The sequence below is a fragment of the Astatotilapia calliptera genome, chromosome 14 (genome assembly GCF_964374335.1).
Source record: "Astatotilapia calliptera chromosome 14, fAstCal68.1, whole genome shotgun sequence".
Classification (NCBI taxonomy): Eukaryota; Metazoa; Chordata; class Actinopteri; order Cichliformes; family Cichlidae; genus Astatotilapia; species Astatotilapia calliptera.
The window spans coordinates 21,938,111-21,950,296 of NC_137435.1; the positions used below are offsets into that span (position 1 = coordinate 21,938,111).

Genomic DNA, 12,186 nt, shown 5'->3' on the forward strand with positions numbered 1-12,186 from the left:
TGTGTGACCAGGGAAAAAGTGATAAAAACAACAGTGATTCGCAATTAGTCAAGTCAGAAACACACTCATATGATATTTTACGGTGGTGGTTAGATCACTGTTAGGGAGTGATTCCAAACAGTTCATTTCCAGATTTATCACATGTGCTGTGTTATCTTAGATGGGTCGCAACACCTCATTTTGAATTACAGAAAATATATGACATTAACATCGCTCAGGCAGAGCAAAGTGATGTTGTCACTGCCAAGTGATGAAACGTTTCTCACACTGAAAAACACAACATAGATGCTCAGGTCCAGCTTTCCTTACCCAGATGATCATGCATGCATTGCACAATGCTGTGACTTACTGTGACTGCTTGGTTAAAACTTGTGTAACAGATCTCATCCCCTGGATTTACTTGTATCTCATATTTCGTCAGCATGATTCAACATTTAAGACCTGAGGAAAGTAAATTTCCCAGTAAGTCCTGGACAAGTTCATGACACGTTTCCTTTCATGTAACTGGTGACACCCCCCATTTCCTCTGGATTTTCTAAAAAAAAATAAAAATTAAAGAAAAAATTTGCGTTTGCTCATTTCCTCATTCCATTTTCCAAAGTGTGTTTTAACAATCAGGTACTTAATTACAATAATCAGAAAGCAAAAGATGGATCAATAGAAAGAATAGATACGAAGAAAACTTTACATACATTTTATCGATGTTTCTTTTGAAAGGTTTTCTTTCTTTCTTTTTCTTTTTCTTTTTTTTTTTGAATTATCCTGTATAACTTTACACCCAAGCATCTCACCCGCACACCCACAGCAAGCTGGACGCTCACACACGGTGCGCACGCGCCACTCATTTGGCAAAGTTTGACGCCCCAACTTTAAAAGTGCAGATGCATTAGAAACTGGAAAACTATGCGGGATATTTCTCAGTGGCAGAATAGATTTTTTTTTAGTTGTTCCACAGAGATAAGACGTCCGGCGCCTACAGTCTCCAGTCTGACCGTGAGCGTGGCTATATTACCCTCCACCTGCGCTGAGCTATTTCAGAGTTTTGCACTTGGTACGCCTGTGCGCGCATAACTTTTTAAAGAAAGCAAAGACTTCCATATTTTTTGGCACTTTGGAACAAGACGGGGCATAGAGTGCGTCAGACTTCAAGCGTTGGAATCAACAAGTGATTCCAATTTACGGGTAAAGGAGAGAGCTACTCAAAGCTCGCAGTTATTGCAAACGTTAATGGAAAGCTTTAGATAACTTTTGAAGTACATCATTTTTCGCTTAAGCCACTAGAAGACGAAGAGGACATTTACTCATTTTTACCGCTGTCGTTTTTTTAACCTAGCATCATTCTCAGCAACATGAGAGGACCAGTGTTTTTCCACATGTGGACGGTTCTAATTTTGGGAACTTTAACAGGAGTCGTGAGGGCTCAGGTCTCTACGACCAAAGTGATGAGGGGCAACAACAGAAGAGACGGTGAGATCACCTTTTTTAAACTTTCTTTAGCTTTAATATCGATGTAGCTGTAATAACATGTTTTGTGGTGCACAGTGTGTACGTGGATTTGTGTGCAAACGACTGACTTGGTGGTGAAAGTTAAGTGATCTAAAAATGAGCGATGGAGAAACAGGAAGCGCATAAATTCCGTTGAATAACAATTGAAATTTTTGAAAATGAAATAAAGAACGGGCATCACTTTGTCCCACTGGGTGTTAAACACCTTTTGTAGCATAATTATCATGCATCTCTACATAATTTAAGATAAGGTCTTCAGATTCTCAGAGTCTCGTGGCTGTATAAATTTCTGGATGTGTGCCATGCTTACTTTGCGCTCGTGCCTGAGGGCAAAGTCGTGGTGAAGTAGCGCTGAGTACCACGCGCGCACACCCAAACAGCTGCAGCGTTGCTTTTGGCTGGAAAGCATGAAAATACCTCTGTATTAGGTTCTGACCTGGATAGCTGCCCCTGAGGCCTGTTTGACTAAACTCTCTCCTGTGTGAGTGTAGAAAACACAAGGTTGCATGGGGAGCTCAGCCATGAATGAAAGTCTGACACAATAAAACCCTATTAGACACGTCTTAAACTATCTTTAGTTTATTATTATTGTTGTTGTTGTTAGCTTTTTTCATCATTTCCAATTTTATGAATCATCTCAACCAAACCTGTCAACAAAACGGTCAGTATTTGAGTTTTATCATTTGAATCCAACAGTGTAACATCCACCCGAAGGACGTTTCATTGTACCCCGTTAGATAAATGCATGTATTTACGGCAAACATTGCAGAGCTGTAGCAGCATTATGAGGACAAGCAGACGGAATAGAAAAGTGATGGAAGAAATGGTGCAGATTAAAAGTTGGTGCTTTAAAAAGACAGCAGCTGCATCAGATCTTTTTGGGCGAGGTTCAAAATAGCAGCAGGATGAAAAGTGTTTGTTCCCTCACAGAACAGGAAAAGAAACGGTATTAGCTGCAAAGATCAGAAGAAGGCAGCGTTAACACTGGAGTAAGTTTTCACAATACTGTTAAAATCTGTGTTTTTAATACGTGTTCCAACTTTTGTTTTTCTTTTTACAGCTCTGTAGAAAATCTCCCTTGGTGGTTGCTATTGTTGCTATTGTTTTCAAGTTTTATGTTACTGAAGTCTGTCTCAGACTGCAATTGTAAACACAGTTGTTCTACTCTTTTAGTATTCCAGACACAGTATTTAATAATAGTCTTTGACCTTCATGACCTCTAATAATATATTTACAGTTATTTTCTAACAAGCATTTATAACAGCTGATAAATGAAAATTAAAAAAATAAAGAAACAGGAGGAACACCCTCCAAACGTACTATCAGCGTCAGCATATTTGTTGAAACACCACAAACACAAGAACGAGCTGATATGAGTTAAGTAGAGCCTTGTGGTGACATTAAAACAAGATTATTTTTAAAATGCACTGTCATATTATCTCTGTAAGAACATATGAATAAATTCACATACAAACTGTTACGGAAATCCTTTTCATCTGTTGAAAAGAAAAACAACATCATCCATTACATTGGATTTTTAAGTCACAAACGACTGGTAACAGTATCAGTCTTAAAGTTCCTACATCAGTCGAACTCCAGACATCATTGTACATTATACTGTTATTTATGCTCTTGTCCTTCTTGAAATTTTTTGACAATAACATAGCTAACCATTGAATGGTCTTGGGGAACTTTTCAGCTTTAATCCTTGTCCAGGGAGGTTTGCTGCAATACCTCAAGTTTCAAACACAGAAATTATGATACCAGCATATCATGTTTACAATAAAAGATTTTTCTCACTTATATCTGCTTTAAAATGGGTTAATGAAGCAAATCCAGCGCTGCTTTAGAGGTCCCTATATACTTTTTGCAACAGCTTTGTATTGTTACAACTATTAAATGAACAAAGTCAGGATAAAAAGTTTGAAGCTTAAAAATCAGTCCCACAAGTCAACACATACAACACATGCATGCGAGATTATTCATAAATTGGTAAATTGTTTTTTTCTCCCACAAACTTGTTTTACTCTAACATTTAAAAAATAGCTGTTATACTAGAGTCTCATTGTTTCCCATGTATTGTAATCCAAACTCCTTAGTCACTAAAACAACAGCGTCTTATCAGTCTAACTTTTTTTACACACTCACACTCAATGAGATGAGGTCAGCCATTCGATAAGAGAGCCTCTTGACACAGTTGTCAAACCATCCATATTTTCTAATAATACCAAATCAGACCGATATGATCAAAGTGAAGTCGAGTCACGTGGAACCGAAGCTGCTGTCCAGTCAGCCTGATTGCAAGATGTTTAGATTCAACAGCTCTTTAATCCATTGCAGAGTCTTAAAATAATACACTGCTACAAAGTTATCTTTACTTGTGTGTTTGTGTCTAGTTTTTGCCAAAACAACCAGCTTATGTGGAATATGAGAGCTTAGTTCTGTTATTTGATTGACTGTAGCTGATTAGAGTTGTTTCCAACCTAAAGCTGATAGGGCCTCCACAGCTTTCTTTCATCCATTAACCATTGCGAATGTGCTCATATGTGCGTATTTGTGTGTAAATGTTCTGACAGAATGTCTTAGCTCATTTCAAGGAATTCCCGCCAAGGTTTTGTTTTATTTTCCTCCCGTGTTTGTTCAGCATTTTTCTCATTCTTTTTGCCTGCTATTGAAGTGAGTCTACGTGTGCTTTAAAGGGGTTTGGGTGGTGTGGAGATTGGGGGGGGGGGGGGGGGTAGCCAGGGAGACGGCGTATTTTTGTAGAGAAGGAAACACAAAAATACACATGTAAACACATACAACAAAATAAACACTATTTGGCCTTTCTGCTCAGAGGAATTTGTCATCTCCACTGAAAAGACCAGATGACCCAAATACAATAAAAACTAATACACAAGCACAAACATATACACAGACTCGGCTGCTACCATCGAAAACATCATAAAATATCACAGATGTTCAACTATTTCCCATACTGCTTGTATTCTGTGAACCGCTCTACTATTGCTCAAGATATTTATTATTATAATAACAATTTACAAGAACTTGTTAATATGCAGGACTAATAATACAGCGAAATGTTGAGCAACTGATGGTAAAGGTGATAGAGATGGCACGATACCACTTTTTTATGTCCGATACCGATACCGATATCATAAATTTGGATATCTGCCGATACCGATATGAATCCGATATAGTGTTTTTTAATCAACAAAACTGTTTTTTAAAATATCTTGCTGCATTTTGCAAGTCTGCAAGTTCATACTCAAGTTTAAAACAACAACTACACTAAAGCTATTTTGTTATACCTGTATACAAAAAAAATATTTCATAGTTCAGCAATACTGATCAATCTAATAAACTTAGACCTACACCATCCTCCCTATTCTGGTATTTTAAAGAGTACTTAGCGTAAATATTAAGCAACCTAACTAATAGGGTTCCAACTCCCAGCAACAACAAAAATAAATAAATAAAAAATAGGGAACCACCCCTCACGCGCCACCTCATGATGCTTAATCGACGTAATCAACCTTAATTTGATGCAGTGTGAAAAAAAAAATGCACAGAAATCAATTATTTTTCAAGAAATATTAAATAGATTCAACATCTTTCTTCAACAAAATTGCAGACTGCACAGATGGTACCTTCCCAAAGTAAAAAGTACTATAGCTTACTAGGGTATATATATTAGACTTAATAGTCACTATATACAGTAATTGACTTCTATTCATTTTACATCAAATTAAAACTTTGGGTGTCAGATAATTATTTATTAAAAGCTCGACATTTTAAATGAGAATAAGAAAGAAAAGTATGTCTTTGTGCCCCCTTTTCCCTGTTCATGCCCTATCGGCCCCCCTGGCTAAACTTTGCTAGATCCGCCCCTGCACAGTTACCAGCGTCAGCTACGTAGAAAAAGATCCTCGAGTAGAAAGTAATATTAAATAAATTCTAACAACAGCTTATCAAGCTTAAACGTTCTGCTGTTGTTCAGCCGCTGGTTTCCTCTTTCTGGTGCAAAGTGGGCCAAAAACAAACAAGAGACACGGACTCGCGACAGAAAAGCCGATCAGCTGATCATTGATCAGTTTCATGATTGAAGTAGCAGCCGGAGAGCGAGAGGCAGTCGCTTGTTAAGCTTAACGTGGGAATGCTTTACAAACATTCAGAGATGGACTTACACACTTGCTTTACTTCTCTCGGGGATAACTTTGTCGGAGATGAAATGCCAGGTTGCTAGCGAAGCTCCAAATGCTATCCAGACCACAGGTCCCCACAGCCGCTCTATCACGTGATGCATACTGCTCCGACTGCTAACGTTCTGAGGTGAGTTACGGCGTGTTGCAAGTTTTGTGAGGTGCTTTCGTGATATTTAATGGATCGGATTACATTTTTTATTTTTCTCCGATATCCGATCCAGTAATTTAGGTCAGTATCGGACCGATACCGATACGCAATATCGGATCGGTCCATCTCTAAAAGGTGACTGCTCTGCTCTGGTTTTTAACAGAGGTATAACTTAACTAGGGGCGATCGTGGCTCAAGAGTTGGCCGTTTGTCTTGTAATCGGAAGGTTGCCAGTTCGAGCCCCGGCTTGGACAGTCTCGGTCGTTGTGTCCTTGGGCAAGACACTTCACCCGTTCCCTACTGGTGGTCAGAGGGCCTGGTGGCGCCAGTCTCTGATGAATACTTCGTCTCTCAGTATTCATCTCAGAGAAATGATATCCTTAGGTATTGAGAATGCAGCAGATGGATGCAAAGCCCATCCGACATCGCATAGAATTGCACATGATAGAATGGCATAGATTCAACAATGTATTGGAAGCATCCGTCAGAGATTTTAGTCAATGTTGACGTGACAGCATCACACGATTTGTTGCCTGCAGATCCATGATGATCCCCTCCTGTTCCACCACATGCCAAAGGTGCTCTATTGGATTGAGATCTAGTGACTGTGGAGGTTGTTTGAGTACAGTGAACTTATTGTCACATTCAAGAAACCAATTTGAGATTATTTAGGCTGATTCATATGGTGCGTTAACCTGCAGAATAGATACACTGTGGTCATAAATGGATGGACAGGGTCAGCAGCAGTACCCAGGTACGGTGTTACTCAGCTGGTACTGAGCAAAGTCCCCTAAGCGTGCCAAGAAAATATCCTCCACACCGTTACACCATTGATTGAAGGCAGGATGGATTCATGCTTTCATGTTGTTTATGTCAATTGCTGAACCCGTCGTCTGAATTGAGATTCATAATTTTTTCAATATCTTATTATCCCATTATTTAGTGAGCCCATGCAAATTGGAGCCTCATTTTCCAGTTGTAGCTGACAGGAGTGGCACCCTCTGTGGTCTTAAGTTGCTGTAGTTTATCGGCTGTAGTCCTTATGCTCTTCTGCATATATTGATTCCAATGAGTGGCTATCTAAGTAACTGTTGCCTTCCTATGAGTTCAAAGCAGCCGGGTTTTTCTCCTCAGACATCAACATGGTGTTTACTCCTAGAGAACCGCTGCTCACTGGATATTCTTTCTTTTTCAGATGTTTCTCTGTAAACCTTAGAGATGGTTGATTTTAACTTCAGCAGGTCGTCTAAATCATGTGTACATGGTGTGTGTGTAGATATGTTGTGTATATGTGGAAAAACAGAAAAAATGAGAGGGACATTTGGTGAAATATTAATCTTTTTAATACACCATCAACAATCCTTGTGAGACTCCTCATATCATAGCCTAAAATTTATTTTCCGTGTAAAATAAAACTGCTGACGTCAGCTGTAATGAAAATGTCAAAATGGTAATTTTAAGTTATTTACGCCATATATATTATATTAAGATTTCTCCTTGTAATATTACATTTATTAGTGCAGCTGGGCTAATCTAAATGTACCATGGTGTGTTTAGCTACTTAGCATACTGAAGTCTAAGGCAGACAATATGTGACTTTGAGAGAATGCGGTAAAGTGAAATTCTCTAGCGATATAAGAGCACTGATATCTTCTTTTTAACTGTTTGCTTCAGGATTAAAGTTACACTTTGAAGCTTAATATGATAGCATATTACATATTCAGGGGGCTTGTATTATACTGCATTTGTACACTCTTGTCCCTTTTGCTTGCATGTAATCCTCAAAGGAGACAAAAAGGGCCTGAAAAGCACAGGCAGAGGCTATGATGGACACTTTTCCTTGTTTTTAACAGTCACTTTAGCTCTTTGTATGTTATACATGCAGCCAATTGAAAGACTAACAACAACAGAAGTGTGACTTGCCCACAGATTGGTTGTTTGTAACACTGCCCCCTGGTGACACTAAACAGTTGTAACATGTGGATGATTTGCAAAGTTGTGCGTAGGCTCTGTGTAGGGCCAAAGCACAACTATGTTTGAGCCATTAGCACGAACGCTAACATGCACCACATACAGAGTTATTATACTTGGAGTATGAAAAATAGAGAGTAACCATAATTGCAGTGATAACCAGCTCTCTACTAGCAACAGGTTAGACATACAGGTTTCTCTGTTTTTGTCATAAAACCATCATTTAGTCATGGAGTGCAACGGGTCACTTTGGCGGACAGAGATTAGAAATTACGCATCTTGTATTGAGCACAATATTTTTTTTTTATGAAGAGTCGTGGCATATCCTTCTGAATCCTTCTCTTTCTTCCAATAATTCTTATCTTTGCCGTCCTCTCAGTGCCGTCTTATCAGTCTGCGCCTCACTACATATCACTTCATCTCTGCAGATCCTCCTCTTTCAATCTCTCTCTTTCTCATGTCTGTCTCTATCTCTCAGCCTTCACCCATCTGTTTCAGCTGTTTTTAATCAAAAGCTATTTCACCCCGTTGGCTCTGTTGGCAAATACAATGTGACAAACAGTGTCACAGACAGGCATACTAAGACAAAACAGAGACACCTGCACAAGGATAACACATTTAGTCAAATGTATTCTATCAGACACTATGGATGCACTTGATAGACCTTTATTTACCTTTGTATACTGAAAAAAGGGCATAGATTATGAGAAAAAAGCAAAAAGCCACAAGCTCCACAGCAATTCATTTAGATATTGGTACAGATAATGTCCTCACCTGTTTGCATTATCAATAACTGTGATGTCCTGCGGGCCCTCAGTGTGTATGAGTGCTCAGTGTGGCCAGGGACACACAGCACAGACACACAGAGGTACAATCACACTCCCATCAAAACAGTCTTGTGGTTTGGTGCACCGCTGGACTTGTAATACACTCGTGGAAACCCTGTGAAGAACAGTTCAAAGTAGAGATTCATGTTTGACTAAACAATTTCACCTCTATATCCGTTGGTAGATGTCTTGGAGCTTTTCCAAATGTTCACATTCTTATGGAACTGTGTATTCCATTTTCCATTTCCTAGACCACTTTCGGCTTCTTTTTACTCGTGTTGGCTTAAAAGTTGAGATGCAAAGTTTGTACATACTTGACCTTCTTAAGCATCACTTGTGAAAATATATCCTCTCTAGTGTTCATTTACTAGCTATTGTGGAACTTTACATTAATATCTTCTCAAATCAAAATCATGTCTAAAAAAGCTATTTGGCAATTAGACTCAGATCAGGAATAGGATAGGAAGTAGGATAGGAGTCTAGATGCTGGTGGTGGTGAAGATGAAGATAGAGATGTGAAAGATTTCCCTTGTTGAATTTAGACATATGCTTCATCAGGATAGTGATGGAACCAAAATTCAGTGATTCTGTTTTGTGTGTTACATCACAATGTCACACCGACTTGTGATATCACACAAGCCTGGCGAAACTGAATAATGACAGGATGTAAATGGGTTCCAAATGTTTTTCTGGGACTATATTAAACACAGGGGTGACAGCAGGGAGGATTATGACTGAGGTTATTTGGAATTCATGAGTCACATTTCGGACACCCAACATGAAGCTACTCCCCACCCGCCCACCCAGGCTGAATCAAACACAATTACAGGATCTCCCTTTCAAGGGAATCCCCCAATAAACACTTTTCATCACGCACATACACACACACGCATGCTTTGCCACACACTTTGCATGAGCCAAAGTTACCCCACCTCTAAATGTTTGGCAGACGGTCTTTTCCTCCCCTGCACAGAAAAGAAAATAGGGCGGTGACCACTTGGACAGTGTAGTGGGAGAGGAGTGTGTGCTGTTTGTGTGGCGAGAGAGAGAGAGTAAGGGAGAGAAAGAGGCAAAGGGTGAAATGATGGCTTGAAAATTGAGTGGGTCTAGGTGTAGAGTCACGTATGATATGGTGCTCATATTTTAGGAGGAGGAAGCAAGGGCAGTGGGAGAGAAGTGGTAGTTTTAAAGGAAGCTTAGAGGGCACAGAGGAGGAGAACGGGGAAAAGGTGTGTAGAGAGAGATATGCCAAGTTAAAAGACCTGTCCTTCTACTTTTCTGCCTCGTCAGCTTCCAAAGATATATAGTGAAACCAATTGCAAGCCAAATGGACAGAGAAGATGAAGGTAAGCAGAACTGATAGAGGAGGGAAAGATAAGCTATTTCTGACGAGGGAGGGGGGTCAAGATCAAGAACAGTGCCAAACACCAGCAGATTACCTGATATCTCAGTATTTGATTAAAACTTGCATGATGCAGCAAAAAAAAAAAAAATCCTTTCACCCCTTCTCTAAAATACTAATGTCTAAATAAGAACAATGAATTCCCCAATATTATCCAAAGTTTACAGGAGTTTACAGAAAGAAAGAAAAGAAGCAATGACAGGATCTAATACGCTCCATTAACCACAGCAATGTGAGAACCCAAGAACTGTAAATTCATGATTTAAAAAAAAATTAACCATGACCGCATCGTCTTGCAGAAATGTGATTATACTGTAACAATTTAGAAAAACGCGATGACAAAAAAGTGGTGATGAGGAAAGTTTTGCAGTAAATGTTACAGTTTTAGGAGCATGTTTATAATCTAATTCAGTCGAGTGAAATAGCTTGTTTGTATTTGTACCAATGCCAAGCTTAAACATTTTCATTTTAGCTTTATTTTTCTGATGTGATCATTTATCTTTATCTTTCTTGCACATGAACATATTACAGTGTTTGGGGAATCCCTGTACACAGTTGCAGACATTTTCTCGAAGGTTGCACACAAAAGAAGATCAGTTGTGTTCTTACTACTAAAAAATGCTCTGGATGGTTTAAGTGAGAGTGCTAGATGCATGGGAATTACCAAAATAATGAATATACATAATTTAAATTATTGTCATATGGCAGTGTTGGCTGTAACACATTACAATGCATTACTTTACTAAATCCAGTAATTAAATGACAGTTACAACTATGTTATTACTTGCTTTAAAAGGTGCTTACAAAGGTGTGGGGCGGAAAGAAAAAAAACGAACCACAAAATTATGTGTCAATGCATTTCAAGTCATTTTATGGAGTAATCATAATATAATGTAACGAGTAGTGTAACAAATTAAAAATCCAGAAAATATACCGTATTACTATTACGAAAGTAACGATTAATGTGTAATAGATTGCTATTTTGAGTAACAACACTTCCATTTGAATATTTATATTCTGATGTTTTCCTTATCTTATCCCCCATAAGAGGTGATATATGTATGAAAACAGTTGACATATTTAATGTTCCTCCAGCCAAAGTGAGCTGAAAACATAAACTCTAATGTGCGATCATGCCAAAAGTGGGATAATTCAAAAGTATTGGTAGAATATTTTGTAATACTTTCTAGTCTATACTGTGTATAGACTTTGATTACTTAGGGTTCCCATAACTGGCAACTATGGCACTTGTTAATGCAAGCTTGTTATGAGTTGTGCAGAATCATTTATCTCTGTTGATGTGCATTGTCTTCCTTAGCTGTAATAACTGAATTTACAAGCCAGCAATGCACTTTTGAAAATGAGCTGAGTTGGGGACTCAGTAGAGGAGAATTAGAGAGCGAGGTAGAGAGAAAGGGAGACAGATGTTTAGTCCTTGTAGAGTGTCAGTCTTGGCAGCTGAGCCATCGGACTGCCAAATAGCAGGGTGCAAATAACAGAGGAGGGAAAGAGCAAGGAGGTGGAGGTGCACAGAAACAGAAAGCAGTTGGACTAGTGGGTGAAACAAAAGAACAGATTCAAATAAAAGACAGAGAAGATAATGAAGGTTGAATAAGATAAAGTGAAGGTAGCTAAACAAGGAAGACGGGAAGCTAAACAAGTAGAAATGTATAACTATATAGAAGGTAAGAGGTTGACTGGGGTAAAACAAAGAGGAAAGGCTCAAAAAAGGGTGGCGAGAGATGCTGCATTCTGCCAGTGTGTTACAAAAACAGCTGACAAGCAGACGAAAGAGAGAGCTTGTGAAAGTAAGAGGGATAACTTCAGACAACAGAAACCGAGTGATTGATATGGAGAGAGACTGTAGAGGTGTGAAAAGAGTGATATAGAGTGCATGGCATCAAAAAGGAGAAGTATGAGTGGGAGAGGGTTGTGCTGAATAAGCAGTGAATGTGAGATAAACAAGAGATTGAGGGATAAGAAGAGGATAGGAGGAGACAAAAATTTGGAGAGAGAGGAGGGAGGGAGTCTCTGAACAAAGATTCACAGCACCCCCTCAACCTCAGAGAAACGCAGATGAATAAGAATGAGGAATATTAATAGGGAGAAAACATAGTGTGAAGAAAT

At 38.9% G+C, this 12,186-nt stretch overlaps 1 protein-coding gene across 2 annotated transcripts in view; it reads left to right on the plus strand.

Annotated features, from left to right (window-relative positions):
- The first annotated feature begins 1,211 nt into the window (after nt 1-1,211).
- pdgfd (platelet derived growth factor d) overlaps nt 1,212-12,186 on the plus strand; it is a 53,258-nt gene continuing 42,283 nt past the window's right edge. For both annotated transcript variants that reach the window (XM_026192987.2, XM_026192989.2), the window contains exon 1: nt 1,212-1,467. In XM_026192987.2, coding sequence (XP_026048772.1) covers nt 1,350-1,467 — 118 coding nt within the window. In that variant the 5' untranslated portion in view covers nt 1,212-1,349. The remainder of the gene's footprint in view (nt 1,468-12,186) is intronic.